Source organism: Mastigoproctus giganteus, chromosome 6, assembly GCF_048544385.1.
Source record: "Mastigoproctus giganteus isolate SK-2022 chromosome 6, ASM4854438v1, whole genome shotgun sequence".
NCBI classification, from domain to species: Eukaryota; Metazoa; Arthropoda; class Arachnida; order Uropygi; family Thelyphonidae; genus Mastigoproctus; species Mastigoproctus giganteus.
In genome coordinates this window covers 159,448,234-159,468,785 of record NC_143580.1, presented here as the reverse complement: position 1 = coordinate 159,468,785, position 20,552 = coordinate 159,448,234, and the positions used below count along the sequence as shown (strand labels likewise).

General features: G+C 37.2%; 1 protein-coding gene across 4 annotated transcripts in view; it reads left to right on the top strand.

Annotated features, from left to right (window-relative positions):
* LOC150084697 (abscission/NoCut checkpoint regulator) overlaps positions 1 to 20,552 on the top strand; it is a 169,048-nt gene that overhangs the window by 84,444 nt on the left and 64,052 nt on the right. For 3 of the 4 annotated variants that reach the window (XM_090375430.1, XM_090375432.1, XM_090375431.1), the window contains exons 6-7: positions 10,362 to 10,426; positions 13,872 to 13,955. In XM_090375430.1, coding sequence (XP_090231556.1) covers positions 10,362 to 10,426; positions 13,872 to 13,955 — 149 coding nt within the window. The remainder of the gene's footprint in view (positions 1 to 10,361; positions 10,427 to 13,871; positions 13,956 to 20,552) is intronic. The other variant, XM_090375433.1, reaches the window with a different exon arrangement.

Here is a 20,552-nt window from a genome sequence, read left to right as displayed (position 1 = left end):
GCAGATTATGGCTAACACTTTGATTAGGAATGCAAAGAAAGGTAGCAAAAATTAACTACCATTGATCCTCTTCTGACAAACTGAATAAATATTTTGTATCTACATTCACACATGAAGAAGTTTATATGTAGCATACCTAATTGTAACTGGGAGTTAAATGATGTTATGACAACTGAAAGGAAGATGACAGAGAAATTGCTGAAGTTCAAAGTAAATAAGGTACCTGGGGCTGATGGAATCTGTTTAATTATATTTAAAAGAAACAGCAAAAAAAAGTAAGCAAACCTATAGCCATAATTAAGAGAAGCATCCTTGGATTCAAAGTTGTAAGCTTTGTTCCGAACCAGGGAAAAAAAAAAATGGGTTCAGATTCAGTAGTCAAAGAAATAATGCAGACTCCTTGTGACAGGAACACAGTTATACTGCAATCACAGCATGAATTTGAGGGTTCTTGTCTGACCAGTCTAATTAGCTTCAGTGAGATAATCACAGAGAAACTGGATGAAAAAAATAATGTCAACGTTATACTCAAGTTTTACTAAAGCTTTTGATACTGTTCCACCTGAACAACTGCTGTACAAATTGGAGCACCATTAGCATTAGGAGCAAGTAAGTGATATGGATAAGGGATGGTTGAGTTTTACTCTAGACAGAGATTGCTTATTAATGACAACTTCGCTTCATTGACCACTGTTATTAGTGGTGTCTCTTTAGGTTTGTGTTGGGCCTCTTGCTATTTTCAATGTTTATTAATTAATAATAATGACGTTGGCATATCAAACTTAATCTAAGTTTGTCTAAGCTCAATCTAAATCTTAAGTTTGCTGATGATACGGAGGTGGGCAGGGCAGTAAATGATAGTAATCAGGATATGCTACGCCATAAAGAAACGGATTTGGGATTTTAATCCAGGCTAGTGCAAGTTCTCCATGTAATACAGAGAAGTGGCAAGAAGGGCCAGTAGTTTCCTCTCTATGATTTACAGAACAATTTGATATCATACAAAGGTCGAAGGGTATAATGAACAACTATAAAAAAAAATAATAATAATAAATAGAGTTGGTCAGTAAATCAGAATGTCTTATCATGAAGCTCTAGTTGTTAATGGTAACAGTGATTGTTATTGACAGTAATCAGGGTATGCTCCCAGAAGACCTGAATAAATTAAATAGATGGGCATCTATTAGTGTTAAGCCAGTTGAGGCTTAACATTGATAAATGTGATGTACATCATTTGGGTAACAGTAATTCCAGAATAACCTACCAGTTGAGTGGTACCAGACTCACTTTAGTGGAAAATGAAATAGGTAAAGGGGTATTTTGTGTGGCATAAAGCATATGGTGTTCCGATGATATACAGGAATTTTGCTAGCATGAACAAAGAGATGATTATTACATTGTGTAAGGTAATTGTGTGACCACATTGAGTATTGCATATAGCCAGGAAGCCTCATTTTAGGAAGGATGTGAATCTATTGGAATGGGTGCATAGAAGAGGAACAACTATTGTTGGAGGCAAGTACAAGTGGATAATCTTACCGAGAAAGATGAGTTCTGTAAATTTCAGCATCTGTAAACTAGGATCTGTGAGGCAATCTCAAAGTTTTTAAGGCTTTCACAGATTTTCACAAGTGAGTTTCCTGAATGTGTGAGTTTTCGATAGAAGTGGGCTCTATGGAGTGCATTTTATATTTTAAAGTTTTGTAAAAATTAAAATTTCATACATATATCCTTTTAAATATTAATTTCTTATTTTGTCTTTATTGCCCATCATTAAAAAAAATATTGTCAAAAATTAAACTAGAATTTCAAAAAAATCATTAAAAACCTCTCCTCTACATCTATTTATGGATCACTTAAGTTGATTTCATTACCTTGTGGATCTGCATTTTAAGCAAGCTTAGCTTTTGTAAGCCAGAATTGGTTAATAATGGCCATCCAGTGATGTGTCCTAATGATTTTCAAAAATATTTTCATGCTACCATCAGTTAAAACTGTCTGCTATTATTCGGAAACACAGATAAGATAGCAACATGTACTAGAAAAATTTCAAGGAAATTTGTACATAAATGGATATATTATTTGAAATATACTTGAAATGAAAAATTTATCAACGTATGTATTCCCCAGAGCCTGCACAAGAAAACTGTAGATCAACACTCTCATTCCTGAAAGGGTTAAATGGGATGAGTGAACTATGGAATTGATATTCTTTCTCGAATGAGCACAGATGTGTTGAAATTTGCTTTTAGCTAGAGTCATTGATTGATGAATTAAACTACCACCTGGTCTGGAAGTGAGTAAAGTATGTTGATGTCAAACAGCACCAGGGGTTTCCCCCATCTCTGCGTGGCTTTCATTGTGGATGTACCAGTTAGCTGGGAAGGCCAGAGATTTAAAAGTGTATGGATCTTGAGTTTGTGTAGTGTTGTGTACTATTGTTCTTCTGGCCGTTTAGTTGCTGGACCCCCTACTGAGGCCCAATGTTGCCCCACTTTCGCCCCGTGGAGACAGACCAGGAAACCAGTAGACTTAGATCTTGATAGAGGATCCTTTTTTCTTTGGTGGTTTCGCCTTCAGTCCTATGGTTAGTGTGAAATAAATGCAACAGCGTGCACCAACATACACTGTGTTTCTGTGTATGTGGGTCACGCTGTTGCATTTATTTCACACCACATTCAATATATGCTTGGAGCTTAGCTGTTGCTTTTTTGCTTTCAATGTATGTTTCAGTTAGGAATGTGTCGAGTTTGTTCCAGAGGTTAACTATTTGCCCTCTGAGTCTTGTGGTTACTCTGTTGATCTGTTCTTTGAACAGAGTTTCAAGGGTGGCTTTAAGGATCATTGCCTTCTCGGGAACGGTGCCCTCCGGCAGTGAGGGGTCCAGAGGGGGTTCTAGTTATTTTTTGTTGCTGCATCTCTCTGGCTTGTCTGGTTATCTTGGATTTCTTTTGGTTCAATTTGTGAGCACATCTCCCGCTCTGACTTGGGCACTCTTTGCCTTCTATTTTTCCTTTTGGCTGGAGGGGGGGGGTCGGCCTCAGATCTTCGGGGTCTCCCAGGCTATCTGTGGGCGTTCGCTCATTGCCTGAGTCCAGCTGTAGGATTTCAGACTTCCTGCTGGAGATTTCCTGGGTTGGTTTGTTCATTTTGGATTTACGAGTATCCGGATAATCAGGTAGAGAATTCCCCCTTCTTGTAGAGGGTGTAAATCTGAGTGGAAAGAAGTGTCACACAAGTCCATGCGATGATTTGCTTGTGCACAGCACTATTAGGGTTTTGGGGATATCCCCCACAGTCACCTGGGGGGGAACAGCCAGGTATGGAAATGCCCCTAGAAGAACAGGGTTAATTTCTTGTTGGGTATTTTATGACAGCGAAGACATTGACGACATTGAATTTGGAATTATCATTGGAACAGAAGTAGCTTCTCTCCATGGTCAGTTTATGGTAGAGGAGGGGGTGGAAACAGAAATTCATTGTTTCCGGTTAGAATTACACTCAGTTTGGTGGAAATAGTTGGGACACGATCACTGTCCAAAGTTACATTCACTGTAGCACCTCCCCAGTCAATAGCCAGATAGGTACGTGGCAACCACGTTATATCGGTGCACGCCCTATTTCCTTGTTGGTGGCCATTGCAGTCTCACAACAAAGGAAACAGATACTAACATAAATATCTGGTGATAAACCCAATAAAAACACCAAAAGTATCTCACTGGAGGTGTCCACTGACGTTATTCTTCAATTGGAGACACTTTCCTGGCAACAAAAAACACAAACCATGTATTTAAAAACAAAGTTCAAACTTTCCAACTCCACATACAGTAATATTATTATATTTATTATTATTATTAGTAGTAGTAGAAGTAGTGGCATATGTTGCAAGAAAGCAAGCTTATAAAGCATCAACCAAAGGGGGGGAACCCCCCACTTTTACTTCAATTTATTCATATTGCCAACTTCCACAACAACAGATGCAAGTTTGTTCCAACAATCAAATATCCAATGGTTGAGGGCAAACCTCAGCACATCTATTATCCTGCAAGCATCCTTTCTCAATTTGAATTTGTCCCTTCATGTGTGTAGTCTGAGCAAGAGGAAGAATGCCATCAGCATTATGCTTGTGCAATCCCTTCAAAGTCTTAAACACCTCAATCAGATCACCTCATAGGTGCCAAGTCTCCAGATGCTGCTATTTGCAGAACTGAAACCTGTCCTGGTAAGACCACCTTTTCATTCCCTTCTCCAATCTCTTTGCCTCTTTTCTGTATCCATTCCAGCAGATCTAGATTCATGCTAAAATGAGGCCCTCCAGACATGTGTGCAGTACTCAAGTGGCTTAACTATTATCTTATACAATAGGATAATCACCAACTTGTCCCTGCTATCAAAATTCCTATATATCATAAACAAAAACCTATGAGCTGTTCCAATGCTCACAAACTTCATATTTGACTGCCAGATTACCGTCAGGTGTGTTTTCATTTTCTCCTACCCTGAGAGTAGTACTGCACATTTAGTGCACAACAGCTTCTTGTGAATTAACGATGAACAGACATAATTTGAACCAACACAAGGGCTACTAATTCCCTTGTGTTGTTAAACCTAATCGCAACAACAACATTTGGTGCATTAATATCAGATTACTGATACCCATATGTAGTACCTTGGATTTGTCAATGTTAAAGTTCAACTGCCATTTCTCAACCCATCTGCCTAATTTTTTTAGATCTTGTTGCAGCAGCTTTGCCTGAATACCCTCATTTACCACACTGCCATCCTATCATCTACAAACTTAGACATTAAGTTTGATATACCTTCATCAATATTATTAATAAATACAGATAATAACAATAATGGGCCCAGCACTGAACTTTTGGGTGGAACTCCACTAATAACATTAGTCCACAAAGAGCAGTGTCCATTAATAACCATTCTCTGTCTTCTCCCACTCAACCATCCCTTTATCCAGAGCAGTAATATCCCCTTAATATGGCACTGCTCCAATTTATATAGCGGGCTTTTATGTGCAACAGTATCAAAAGCTTTCCTGAAATTCAAGTATATCATATTAAAATTATTTTTTGAATACAGTTACTTTGTGAGTGCATCATGAAAACCAGTCAGATTGGTCAGACAAGATTATCCCTTAACAAATCCATGCTGTGACTGCAGTATAAAGGCGCCTCCGTAGCCAGGTGGGAAGGAGCAGCAGTGCGTAGCACACGCTTCTTGATTAGACCGGGGTTGGAGCCCGTCACCACCAAATACGGAGGAAGCGGAAAGGTCAGGGAATGACCACCGCATATCCCGGAGCAATATGGCCTTAGTTGCTAATGCTCCTAAAAAACCAAATAACATATAACAAACTGCAGTATAATTACATTCTTGTCTAGATGGTTCTGATTTGCTTCTTTAACCAGACTCCATTATTTTCCCTGAAACAGAAGTTATGCTAACAGGTTTATAATTACTCATGTCACCTTGTTGTTTTACTCATGTTATTTTGTATATTTATCGATGATATATCTCTAGGCCGCCATAGCCTAGTGGTCAGGTGCGCGGGTGCATAAGTACACGTGCCTTGGTTGACTGGGGTTCAAGCCCGTGACTGCTGAATACGGTGCAGTTTATTGTATTCTGTGTATCTTGTAAACTCCTCTGACCGTTTGCTCATCCCGGAGTATAAAGAGAAAATTTATTTTATTTATTTTATATTGATGAAGGTATATCAGGCTTAATGTCGAAGTTTGCAGATGATACAAAGGTTGGCAGGGTTGTTAATGACAGTAATGGCAGTGCACTACTGCAACAGGATCTAGAAAATTTGGGCAGATGGGATGAGAAGTGGCAACTGAAGTTTAACATTGACAAATGCAAAGTACTGCATATGGGTAGAAGTAACCCCAGAGAAATATACCAACTGTGTGGTACTACACTTAAGGTGGTAGAATATGAAAAAGACTTCGGAGTAATTGTGCAGTCAGATAAAGACTTCGGAGTAATTGTGCAAGAGCAAGTCATGGGGTTCTGTCAATGATATACAGGAATTTTGCTAGCAGGGAAAAGGAGGTGATTGTCCCTCTGTATAAGGCAATGGTCAGGCCATGCCATGCCTTGAGTACTGCGTACAGGTCTGGAGGCCTCATTTTAGGAAGGATGTAGATTTGCTTGAGCATGTACAGAGAAGGGCAACAAGATTGGTGAGGTGAATGAAGGGATCCTCTTACCAAGAGAGAGAGGCTTAAGTTCTGCAAATTGCAATGGCTGGAGACTAGGCACCTGTGCGGTGACCTGATTAAGGTGTATAAGGCCTAGAATGGGTTGAGAATGCTGAATTCTGATGGGATTCTTCCACTTGTTTAGATTACGAACCTAAGGGGGCATAAATTGAAACTGAGGAAAGACAGATGTAGAATAGATGTGCGGAAATTTGCCTTTAGCCAGCGGGTGGTTAATTGCTGGAACAAACTTCCATCTGTTGTTGTTGTTGTGGAAGTTGATAGATTAAATAAATTTAAGGAGGAACTGGATAAACATTTAGAAGGAATTGTTTTGTAAATTTTTTTTTTTTGGCTGATGCTGCATAATCTCGTACACTTGCTTCCTTGCATCACATGCCACTACTACTACCTTTTGACCCTCCTTGTGAATTGGGGCCACATCTGCACATTTCCAGTCCAAAGATGCTCTCATAATTATGGCTCTGAGATTGCTTACCTCCTTTGTTGCCTCCCTTAATATAATTGGATAAATCCCATCCACCTCAGGAACATTTTTATGTTAAGCTTCAACAATATCCCTTCCACTTTTCTCTTAGTTATCACAAAATCATTTAGCTCCCTGTTAGATTTTGATGAACTTCTGGCATTTCCCTTCCTAAAAACATGCATGAATGTAGATGCAAAATATCTATTCAGTTTTTTTTGCAAATGCAGCAGATCAATATCAAGTGGATTAATGTGATTCAACCATTTCTTTTATTGTTAATATAAGTAAAGAAGTCTTTGCTGCTTTTCTTCGCATTCTTTGCCAGAGACTTCTCGTAATCTACCTTAGCTAGCCTAACCTCCTTTGTGACTTAATAACAGACTAGTCTATATCTACCATAGGCTTCTGTATCACGTGATAATTTATATGCATCCCATGCATTTTTCTTTACTACCAAAAACCTCATCAGTTTATCTGACATCCATTTAGGTCTAAGCTTGGAATGATATTTCTTAGTTGGTACTAAAAACCCAGTAGTTTCCCTGATTACTTCCCTGAAGGCTTCCCATTTAGAATTTGCTATTAGTATTCTCATCAGCTGGTCCCACTGTATAGAATTTAAAACTGTCTGAGCATCTGTAGTTACCTTTATGAAGATGCTGTAGTTACCCTTCCCTTTACCCTCGACAGTAGTTATGTCTTTAAGTAAATTGCTGCTGTGATCACTGTCACCCCAGAGAGCCTGTTACCTGCTGGTTCTTAATGCATGATGGCTTGCGGCTGCTAATCAGATCAAGAGTATTGCTTCCTCTTGTTGCCTCTTTATCATGTTGCTGTAGAAAACAGTCATCCAGCAATTCCATAAAGGTCTTGCTAGTATGTGAGTAACCAACTTACTAGTTTAAGTCAATACCTGGAAAATTAAAATACCCATTATAAGACATTCTGATTTACTGGCCTACTCTATTTTATACTAATTTCAGTCATTATGCCTATAACACACTCCTACTCTCGTTTTTGTTTTCCCACTGCTTTTGTCATACCAAATTGACTTAACATTGTACTGGCCACCCATGTCAACTGGATGCATGTCTTAGATTTAATATGCTGCTTTACTAAGAGCATAACCCCCTTCATGTCCTCTCTGCCCTTTCTGTACACATTTCACTTCCCATTTTTAAATTCTGCATCCCTTATTGCTAAGTGACACCGTCAACTCATCAAACACTTCCTCAATAGAATCCAGTGAATATTCAGGAGAGACTGTTTCTACATGGAGGCAGAAGCAGTCTCTGCTGTTAACAAGCACTGACCACACTGAGAAAAATTCTACCTCATGAGCTTTGCACAGTTTTTCCAGGGCCAAATTGATTGGTAGCTCTCAACATGTACTCTCTTCTATCATGTCTGGCAAGAATTGCAGACACCTTCAAATTTATTCCTAACTTGCAAATATTTTGTAGCATTGCCCTGTACTTGTTAAATAAGTCTTCAGATTGCCTGCTCTTAATATCATTAGTGCCCATGTGTACAACAGTATTACTTTTTATGCCTTTAAAAGATATCTGCTTTATAGCTTCCTCTACTTTTTCCCCTGGCAGACATATCCTGGTCCTATTCCAACTATCCTTTTTTTGCACAATATATTTCTTACTTCCCTGATAGTAGAGTCACCCACACATATTGCAATTTCTCTACTACAAATTGTAGAAAACATCCACTTAAAATGCTTGCCCTACTGGTATTATTGTAACCCACCCACTTATTTATTGAATCCTGTTATATACAGAGGTGTTCAAACAAACTGCATCACCTAAGAATTTCACATTTCTAACCCTTTTTCGCAATGGTGTTACATTAATGACTAGCATCACAAATATAAACAAAAGTTATTTATTAATAGTTAAGGCAAAGCTGAGTAATATTTGACAGGTGCTCTCAAAATATTCCAAAATCAGCTCTTGCAACCTTTATACAACAGTTTTGGTAAACACGACAATTATGGCTGAAATGTTATCAGAAGCCCTCATTTTGCTTCAGTTTATTATTTTAAATGGAAAACAAAATGAAAAGTTCACCAGGTGCAAACTAATATGTAGTTGAACCGCCTCTGGCCCTGATGACAGCACACTGTCAAGGTATCGACAAGATCAATTTCTGAAGATAATCAACTGATAGTTCATGGTTCCAAACACAAATTATGACTTCCTGAAGTTCACGAAGGGTCTTTGGTTTCTTTCTGGCAACTACAGATTCCACACGATGCCAACAATTCTCTATAAAGGATTCAGATCCAGCTGTTTCCTGGTCAGCTAACAGTTGTAATGGACTGTTCTTCCAACCATTTTTTTCACCTGTAACAAATGTAAACACATTACTGTCGAACCTCTAATGCAGAAATGAAGCTAAAGTAACTACAGAAGTGCCTACTTACACTTTTTGCCCGATGATAAGGAGCAGAGTCTTGAAAGATGCAGTTACTTGGCAGGTTGAAATGGTCTCTAAGGGTTGGCAGCAATTTGCATTCCAATATAGCCAGGTATCCATTGGCATTTACGGAACCTTTTTATAAACTGCAGGTAACCTACTCCATGATACGAAATGCACCCCATACCATTTGGATGGTAGGGAATTTCACTGTAGACACCATACAGTCTGTATGGTATTCTTCACCACACCTATGGCAAATCATTTGCCTTCCATCAGAGCTGTGCAGGTTGAGTTTCTTCTTATCTGAGAAAATAACTGACTTCCACTGCTCAGGGGTTCATTTGACATGCTCCTTACACCAAATTAATCGGGTCTTTTTCATTTTTTGTGTGAGGAGAGGCTTCTTCTTAGGATGACAGGCTACAAGTCCATTTTTGAAGAGGCGTCTTCTGACTGTTACTGCACTAGCTACCACTCCTGTATGTTCTTCCCATTCTCTTTTCAGCTCAGATGAAGAAGCTTTGCAGTTTGGTTTTTAAGGGATAAGTGCTTCAAAATGCAGTCCTGTTTTGGCATAGAGACTCGTTTGCATCTGGTTCCTTTTTTCCTATCAGCAGAACCAATATTCTTGAGTTTGAAAAGAAATCTACTCACTGTCAACTGATTAAAAGACACTATAAGCAATATGACAGGAAGAACATCCTTCCTCATGTAAAGCAACAGTAGCACTCTTTCTATGTGGTGTCAACTGCATATAACTCACCATCCTGATACGAGCAAGGAATGACTGCAATTCTTGCACAGTGTGCTTATATTGCTGAAAGTAATAGCTGATGCAATATTATGTCATCACCTATGCATCAATCTTATCTGATGCAATCTGCAAGAAATATTGCCATATATTTATGTTATTCGGAGGACAATTACAATTTTAAGTGGTGATGCACTTTCTTTGAACACCAGTGTATATGTGGGATATTAACAAGGCGCTCTCCAGATATATGTATTAAGAGGTTTTTGAGTCACTCCTTTTAAAGGAGTATAAATCTCTATTAACCTCCTTTTTAGATTAAAACAATAATAAACACTGATCTGTATCAGTATAATCATGTCTTTCCCATATCATGATTAGCATAATTTTTCCTTGTTTGTATTTTTAAATAATTTAAAGATTATAATTTGAATATTTATATTTCCTTATGATTTTATTTTTTAAGGAATAGTGATAGAAAACAGTCCAGAAGAAGATAAAGACCAAATAGCTGAAAACTTGATTGAAAAGGTTAAAAATTTTTTAACTATAATATTTTATCATTAAATCTTTTATGCTAATTTTAGCATAGAAATAGGGGTGTGATAATTATGGTAAATTATCAAAATTATGTACATATGGAATGCAACGTTTTCAACTAAATCAATAAAATTGCCGTACATAGTTTTTCAGATAGAGAGCAAGAAAACAAAATTGTAAATTTAAATTCTCTTGCTGAAAACAGACTTTCTTGTAGAAAAAACACTTATCATACCAAACTAGCAGAGCTTTTTTGTCAACAATTAAGGTTATACTAGGCAAAGTGTGAGTCTGCTACCTGAGTATCATGATACCTTAACAATCAAAATAAAATAAAATCATAAAATTAAAAAACAAACTAAAATAACATCCACCTCTAGCACTACAAACTTATGACTCCTTATCCAAGGAGATGCATTATCACATCCACATTAAATACCGCATTTGGTCCTCGAGGCTGTAACAGACATTCTGTCATGTATGTCAAGCTGGGCTTGCTACCTAAGATTAAAACGCTGATGGAACTGACATTTGGGTTGACATAAGTCAAGTGGACCTAATTTCAGCAAAGTCTGGTTGGTCTGTGACAGCCAAATCCTCTGCTTGCACTTCACGATGGTAGCACTCTTAGTAACCCTGGGTATAACCTCCATGTGCAAGTCCTCAAATACAGCACCTGGTATACTGGAGATAACCACCCAAATGCAAACCAATGTAAGCAATGGTCGAGGTGTGGCAGATACATCACATGGAGGAATGCCACCCCTCTGTGTTAACAGGCAATATCAGGTGGTAAATGAGTCTCATCAACCGGTGTAATACCACCACTTTACTTATTGGAGGCTTGAAGTGGTTGAAGCCATGTTTAGTCTCCAGAACAAAGCTCAGACACCCCTACTCCCCATCTCTTCCATCATGAAGTATGATTGGTCGTTTCAGGTTATAATGGACATCCTGGCGAGATCCAGTCTTCCTTACATTTTGAAGGTACAGCTCTAAAACAGTTTGCAGGCTGGCTGCTAGATAGTCCACAACACTGAACCTTTTGTTAAATCTCTAGGCTTCTGGATCAGCTAATTTATAATCTCAACCAGATAATGACTGGAGGGAGTCCAAGTAGTATGTATGTAGGAGATTGTTGAAGCCGCATTATGTCAAGGAGCTGGGTACATTCTTGCCATGTGTATGCTTATCCAAGAATTTCGACAGTAATGTGTTTCCATTTGTTACAGGTGAAAAAATGGTTGGAAGAACAGTACATTATAACTGTTAGCTGGCGAGGAAACAGCCCAGACCTGAATCCTATAGAGAACTGTTGGCATCATGTGGAATCTGCAGTTGTTAGAAAAAAACCAATGACCCTTCATGAACTTCAGGAAGCCATAATTTGTGTTTGGAATCACGAACTATCAGTTGATTATCATCAGAAATTGATCTTGTCGATGATAAACTGAAGCAAATTGAGGGCTTCTGATAACATTTCAGCCATAATTGTCATGTTTACTGAAACTATTGTATAAAGGTTGCAAATGCTCATTTTGAAATATTTTGAGATCACCTTCAAATATTACTTAGCTTTGCCTTAACTATTAATAAATATCTTTTGTTTATATTTCTAGTTGTGATGCTAGTCATTAATGTAACATAGCATCGTGAAAAAGGGTTAGAAATGTGAAATTCCTAGGTGATGCACTTTTTTTGAACACCAGTGTATGTTATACTGGTGCTCTTCATGTCTGTTGATATTTGATTTCTTCATTCGTATTTCATTTCTTTTGGGTTTTTCTCTAAATTCCCCCAGGGTTTTCTCATCTGGTGAGTATGGGCTTGGCACACTAAGGGTCCTGAGCTGGATATCATCATTCTTCTCTTTCTTGGTGATTCCTTTCTACTTCTCTCTCTCTCTCTCAAGGTAACTCGGAATTTTTTTTTTTGGCTGGTGCAGCATAAGCCTTAGGCTTCCTTGCACCATATGTCTAATGATAATAATAACTTTGGGTTTGGTATTATTCACTTCCAGCACACATCTTGGAACCTAATATGGCAGAAAAACAAGATATACAAGAAATAAAGAATGTCATCATAATTGTTACTGCATTTTGTCATCTGAGTCTGATTCTGACCAGATTTTTCCTATGATATTTAAGTGGCAGTTTCTTCTGAGTATATGTGTTTAAATCACAAATAAATTGGTGTAAATGGTCAAAGAAATAATTACTAGTAGCTGGTGCTAGAAAGCATGCATATAGCACTAATGGCTTAATTTCACTAAATTGTAACTTTTATGATAACTGATAAAAAGGTTTTATTAAAAAGGGTTGTTCTGGACAAAATAACTGTTTCCATGCCAAATTTCATGATTTTATAAATTAAATTAGCATGCAGCACATATTCAAAGTGATCACGGCAAATACATATATGGTCTGTGTTGACTCAGAAATTTTGATGTCATAACTTTTGGAAATATTAATGGAACTCTATCAATTTGTAATATGCATTTACTTTGCATTAAGCCATTTCTCTGCCAAAAATCATCTACTGATTTCTAATATTTCCTATTCTCCAGAAAAATCTTGCCAAAGTATATTTTACCTACAACTTTATAGGTTGATACTACACCCACCACCCTTTTAGATGGAAAGGACAGACAGGATAGGAATGAGGAGTTATGCTCTTGGTCAAGAAATACATAGTTTCTAAAGCAGCACATGGGTTGCCACTGTAATATTAAGTCAGTCTGAAAAATGTTGGGGAAACAAAAAAGACTACAGTGGGAGTATGTTATAGGCCTGCTGACTGTGATGAGTATAATGAACAGGTGCCTCTGTAGCCAGGTGGGAAGGAGCAGCAGTGCGTAACACATGCTTCTTGATTAAACCGGAGTTCGGGCCCGTCACAACCAAATACGGAGGATGCGGAAAGGTCAGGGAATGACTACCGCATATTCCCGGAGCAATATGGCCTTAGTTGCTAATTCTCCTAAAAACCAAATAACAAACAACAAACAAACGAGTATAATGAACAACCTTTCTAACCTAACCCTTTTCTTTATAACCCTTTTTAACCTTTTGTTAATGCAGTTTGTTTGAGATCTCATCTGTCCTTACCAGTCTTTAATTTTTTAGTCACAGCTGCAAAAATTTATGAATTTTCCATATGTGACTGGAAAATACTACTAGAGCAAATCCCTGAATTCTTGTGAAAGTAGGTGTATAAATTGTATCTCATTGTAAATGTTGTATATTGGTACAAGTTTAACTTTTACTTTTGTCAATATAACCATGAATTACACCAAAATTGCTTCAGTGTTTTGCTGCCCCAAAAGTGGTACATGTTATTCTGTAGTGGGGTTAAAATTTAAATTCTTTCCTTTCTTAAAATAATAAGCATTAGATATTGTTCCACATAACAGTTTACCATGATTTTTATATTGTAGCTACTTGCTGAAAGTAAACTGGAAGTCAATGAATTTGAAGAAGATAAAATCAAACCAGATAAAACAGAAAGTGAGGTAGTACAGGTCATTACTCTTAATTTACATTATGTATATAATGTATTTATATATATTAGAGTGTATAAATAATATTATTCAAAATTCAGTATTATTAGTTTGAGGTTTACTGCAGAGTCTTATCCTAAGATCTTATACAAATAGCCATTTACCAGTTTGATGAGTGATAGAAAATATGAATTTAATTTTTTATAAGATTCTATTTGAAAAATTACATGGTTATGTAAATGATCTGCATGGTTCTTTAAAATAATAAGTTTGATAGTTGATACTTTGCACTCTTATAGCTTGTAAAGAGATGTCAAAAATTTGCAAGCTGTCAACAGCTGGAGTAAATTCTTTGCCTGCCTTGTCTTTTACTAATTATTCTGTGCTTTTTATTTGTGCACCTCCCAGCTTAAACTTTTGAGCAGTTTTTGCAGAACAAATAACAGCCTTTGATTATTTGTTGGCTGGATAGAGCTTTCATCCTTCATTTTGTAATAGCATTTATTGTAAAACAGCTGTCAAAAATTTGCATGGAGTTTGTATTTGCCCGAACATAATATAATCATTAAGATATAACTATAATATAATCAGAACTGCACTTCATATGAAATATCTTCAAGCTTTACTTTACTATGGTGAAACACTATCTGTAAAAAGGTCCAGGTAGTTCAGTTAAAGCAGTGCTGTTGAAGGTGCCAGTAGACTGCCTGTATTAATTACAATCACTGAACTTTTTGATCACTATATTAGTGATCAAAAAATTCTGGGAATTTTGCAACCAAGCTGCTAGGTATCATGAGATATTCTAAAGGATGCTGCAAAAATTCTACTGTTTGCCACCGTTTACCCTCTTTATGCATTTAGAGATAACTAGTAAGCAAAATAAACTAACATTTTCTATTAGAGTTTTGAACGATAAGTTTACAGAATAAAATATTTAATTCTGATATTCTTTCATAGTTTGGACTATAGAAATTGGAGGCATATATTTCATACAACTCAGTTATTTTCATCTTTAAGCATGTTGGATCACATTTTCATTAAATTGTCCTTGAGTGACAGAACTCCAATTTGTTCAAATATGCTGTGCAAGACTGTACATAGTATTGTACACTGGCATCAGTTGCATCAAGTTGGTGGGTGCCATTCTGGGATTGAATTGAATTGAAAAATTCACATCTGGATAGACTGTGTTAGCAATAGTCAACTAGAAATGTTTCCACTTACAGCTGAGTTAAATAGAGCAGAAATACGTCCACTGATATTAGACCATTTAAAAAGGCTAAAAAGTAACTTAGGGCACTATTTTCTGGATTTACGTGTTGAAAAGTATGATTAAGTTAGGTTCACTGGAAACTCAAGAGTCACAGAATTCAGTACCTAAGAGGAAGAAGAATTTGTTGAAATGCATAATGATAGATCCCTAAACATGAAGCGTAAGGAAGTCCCATTGAATGACTTTTGGGTTCAGGTTTCCAAGAAATACCAAAGTTTAGGACAAAAAGCACTTGCCATCTTGCTGCACTATTCTATATCATATATATGTGAACTTGGTTTTTCTGCTTTATTTATGCTTTATTCTGCTCTGTTTTCCTTGGTTTATTTCTAGTGATTCCCTCCCACAAACACTCAATTCCTCATCACTAGAAATAAGTTTATTTCTAGTGATGAGGAATTGAGGGTTTGTCTATCCGCGATTCATACAAGGATCAGCAAAATTTTTAAGAAATGGCAAGCTCAAATATCCCATTAAAAAAGAGATTATTTGTGAGTAGTTATATTTATGTGTTAACAAATTGTGTATATTTATCTTTATATTTACTTTTATTTTGCTTTGGAAATATATACATGGCTTTTGTGATTTATGTAATAAATTTGACATACTATCATTACTATGATCGTACAATAGTGTACACTCAGATATTGTCATGATACTAAGTACAATAGAAATTTCATTTGTCATGTTAAACGATATTATGATATGCACTATGCCTACTTATATTTTAAATTTCTATTTCTAAATATTCACAAGTGATGTAATTTTAATTACATTTAAAAATGTCAATTATTTGCTTGTGAATTATGTATCATGTACACTGGGTGATCATTGAATTATGACCACCTACCTAATACTTCGTAGGTCCTTTGCCCTCAGTACAGCAGCTACCCAACATGGCATTGATTCAACAAGATGTCGGAAGTGTTCTGGAGGTATGGCCAACCAAGCTGCCAGTCAGAGGATTAAGAAGATTCCCGACACGGATGACAGCCTCTAGTCAACCTCTGTTGTGGTTCCCCTTTACTCTGACAAACAGGCATATGTTTTTCGGAGAAGTGAGTGATCCACACCTTTCAGTAAATTTCTCCTGTGTATGTTTACCTGGTCACAGTAGCTGAATATTTGTGTGATTCCGACATTTTGCAGGTGAGTCTTTTACGCTGATGAACCTTGGTTAGAAGAAGATGCCATAGGGGTTGTCTGCTGGTATAGCCCATATGTGCGAGCATGCCAGATATTGTTCCGGGTTGGCCCATGTTGTTTTGGGTAGTCAACTCTTCAACAGTGCTGTGCCTGTTCGCTTGTACGAGTCATCGGACCAGACACTCACCTCTAACATTAATCTTTTGCTGACCTTTGCAGTTTTACCATCAGGTCATTGTTTGACCATTTTGATGGCAGTCCTGTTACACTTTAACTACGACGACTCTCGAACACCTCACCAGTTCAGCCATTTGGGAAATCGAGGCACAATCTCATCGAGCACCCACAACCTGTCCTTTATCAAAGTCCAATAAATCCTTCCTTTAACCCATCATGCTCGGAATTTTACTACCTACTGAACCACTGACACCTTATCTATGCTACGTAGGTCGACTAACTCCACACCCTCATACCTCACGTGGTCAACGGGTCACATTCAGTTTTCATATGGGTGGTCATATTCAGTGATCACTCAGTGTAAGTACCTACAATAAACTGTTGAAACTAAGCAACTTCACTAGATATTAAAATGAATACTGATCAAATCTTGATTTCTCACTTCATGTGATAATGGAAAACCACGATTACTACTGGTGGGGAAGAGAAGAGGTGCTGCCAAAATGTGAAAGGCTGCTCAAGGATGCTGTCACTATAAAAAAAAAAAAAGGTGGAGAAATGCTGGTTTACCTTGTGAATATCTTTGGTATAATCTCCTTCTGCAACCACACACTTGATTCATCATACCTATCTAACATAAATATAACATTAGTCAACAGTACGACCTTCAATTTCATATCTAATTGACAAGTTAAACCAGATTGGATTAACAGCGATCACAGAGCAATTACTTTCAACTTAGGCCGTCTTAGAAGTAGATTTATTGAGCCTCATTCGTTACAACTTCGGAGATTGCAACTAAGCATGCTGACTGGGGTAAGTTTGACAGGTTTGTTAGGACAATTTTTGGTGAAATGTCGTCAGCTGATTTGAATAGGATTAATGCATTTGATTTGGTTCAACTATTACAACAAAAGTTATTTGATGCCTTGAGGGAGTCAGTGAAATTAAAGCAAAGTTAACATGCTCCGGTGCAATGGTGGTCCTCTGATCTTACTGATCTCCGGAGGGAGGTCAACGGGCATGTAAGAAGTTCCGTCAGAAATTGTGGGATAATAAAGAATCTAATGCTAGGTTGAAAACTGAGTATCAGTTGATCAAAGGAAAATATACCCGTTTAATAGCTAAAAGGAAATTTGATGCACGGAAAAACTTAGTGCAAACAGCCGGTAATGAGGATCCATGGGGTATTGTTTATAAGTTGTGTTTACACAAATTAAGACCATCTGGGGATGTGATGTTCTATGCGTTGTGCAGACTCTGAAACTGTAGATTGGCTCAGCAGTATTAATGTTATACTTGATCACCTTGTCATTGGATTTCTTCATCATATGGATGAGGTGAAATATTCTGACAGTACTGATCAGTTAGACTATGGTTGTGTTAGCGAGATTCAAGAGAAACCATTTTCAATGGAAGATCTTAATTCAGCTGTAAACAAAATTCGTAATAACAGGTGTCCTGGTATGGACTTTTAGCATTAGCATTAGTAGAGGCATTTGATGCAAGAAAGCAAGCTTATGCAGCATCAGCCAAAAAAAAAAAAAAAAAAAAACCCACTTCCACTTCACCCCTCTGTTCGTTCAAAATACCTGTCCAGCTGAGCCTTAAACTTATTTAGGCTATCAACCTCCACGACAAGGGATGGCAGTCTGTTCCACCAATCAACCACCCGCTGGCTAAAGGCAAATTTCCGCACATCTATCCTACATCTGTCTTTCCTCAATTTGAATTTATGCCCTCTCAGGTGATTTTTCTGAGCTAGAGGAAGAATCCCATCAGCATTGAGCATGCTTAAACCATTCAAGGCTTTATACACCTCTATCAGATCACCTCGCTGGTGCCTAGTCTCCAGACACTGTAATTTGCAAAACTTAAGCCTTTCTTCGTAAGAGCACCCCTTTGTTCCATTCACTAATCTTGTTGCCCTTCTCTGTACTCGTTCCAGCAGCTCTACATCCTTCTTGAAATGAGGCCTCCAGACCTGTATACAGTACTCTAGGTGTGGCCTGACCATTGCCTTATACAATGGAATAATCACCTCCTTATTCCTGTATATCATTGACAATACTTCATGAGCTACTCTTGCAGCCCGTCTGCACTGCTCAGAGAACTTCATATCTGCCTGCACAATCACCCCCAAGTCCCTTTCATTCTCTACCACTGTCAGTGTAGTACCACAGAGTTGATACGTTGCTCTGGGGTTGCTGTTTCCCATATGTAGTACTTTACATTTGTCAATGTTAAACTTCATTTGCCACCTCTCAGCCCATCTGCTCAACCTTTCCAGATCCTGTTGCAGCAGCATAGTGTCAGTAGTGTCCTTGACAACCCTGCCAACCTTTGTATCATCTGCAAACTTGGACATTAAGCTTGATATACCATCATCAATATCATTTATAAATACAGAAAACAATACTGGTGATCCCCGCTTAACGCTGATAATTGGTTACGTAAAAACAGAGCGCTAAGTGAATCCGTGCTAAGCAAGCGCCACATTCCCATAAGGTAACATATGTATTTGTGAGTTGCGGTCGGTGCCATAGGATATTTCCTAATCAATAATAAACGGTAGTGAAAATATGCACAAATGTCGGTCAAAATATTTAATATTCAAATATTTGTACATATAAAATATTCTGCATTACATACGTATATAATTATGTAGTAACTACTTACGTATCAAAATTAAACATAAAATTCCAATTAAAATCCATAAATTTAATTGATCTAAATTGATTTAATTTAATTGATGAATTTAATCAAGAAAAATGTGTCGATTTTGGGTTGAACTTTGGCCCTCTTCCAAATAAACTAAAAGGGGTATTAATTTTAAATCCCCCGCAGCGTTACCACCCAACAATAAAGTCAACCGATCCTTCGCTGCTTTGAAACCTGGCATGTTTTTTTTTTTTTTTTTTCTTTCAATATGAAACTTCTTTTAGGCATTCATTTCCACAAAAGTCCTGCTTCATCTATGTTAAAAACTTTGTTGAGAAGTATAATACATAATACCCCTCTTCAATAATTTTAACAAGTTCTTTTTTGAAAGTTTCGGCTCCTGGATCTGTACTTGCGACTTCTCCCTGGATTTTAAATCTATTCAACCAGCCCTTACTAGTTTTAAATGGTTCCACATATTTTTTTTTTTTTTTAGGTGAGTTTTCTTCAGATCATTATACTGGCTAATCTCTCTCTCTCTCTCTCTCTCTCTCTCTTTTAATAATATTAACCGAATTCTGCATTGGATATTATCTTCAATAAAATTAGTTAAAGTCTTTCCATTTCAATCCTAATAGCCGGCCTAGCCCTAGTTGCTTGCAGTGGAACAGTTATCTTTCCTGCTGCTAAAATTAATTCTTTATTTTTTTTTTATAATTGTTCTTACAGTTAAACTTGCAAGTCCTAAATTATGGCACACACATTCGCTTGTCTTTGACCCGAATCGATTCGTTTCAAAACGTCTAATTTAATTTTCAAATTCAGTCTTTTTCCTTGCATTTATAGTCTTCGTATTGCGCTCAGATGTTGCTGCTTTTTCATTCGTATCGGCCATTATTAACTCTTCGAAAATGTAACTGCGTTGGTTGCATTAATTATGATACAATGTTCAAGTAAACTGTCCGTTTCGCACGATGTGATGCATTTATCCGAAGTAGACTTCGGATAAATGCATCACTCAGTATCGTATTAGACTTCGGCATTTATCCGAAGTCTACTTCAGCGAAGTAGACTTCGGATAAATGCACACAACGCAAATATTACAAGCAATATATTTGATCATTTTTTAAAATGTTGATCTCGGAACTACGTAACAAGTCACTGTACTGCAATTAAATTAGCGCGCGAGAAAATTTCACTGAGCGTGGGAAAATTTCTCATGTCGGCGTGGAAAACGTTTTAATGCTGTTTTGCTATTCATTTTCAAGCTATGGACTCCAACAAATGAAACGATTTCGTTTAAATATGCCAAAAATTCAATCTGTAAAAGAGCGTTATAGCGATCTGCGACAGCGTTA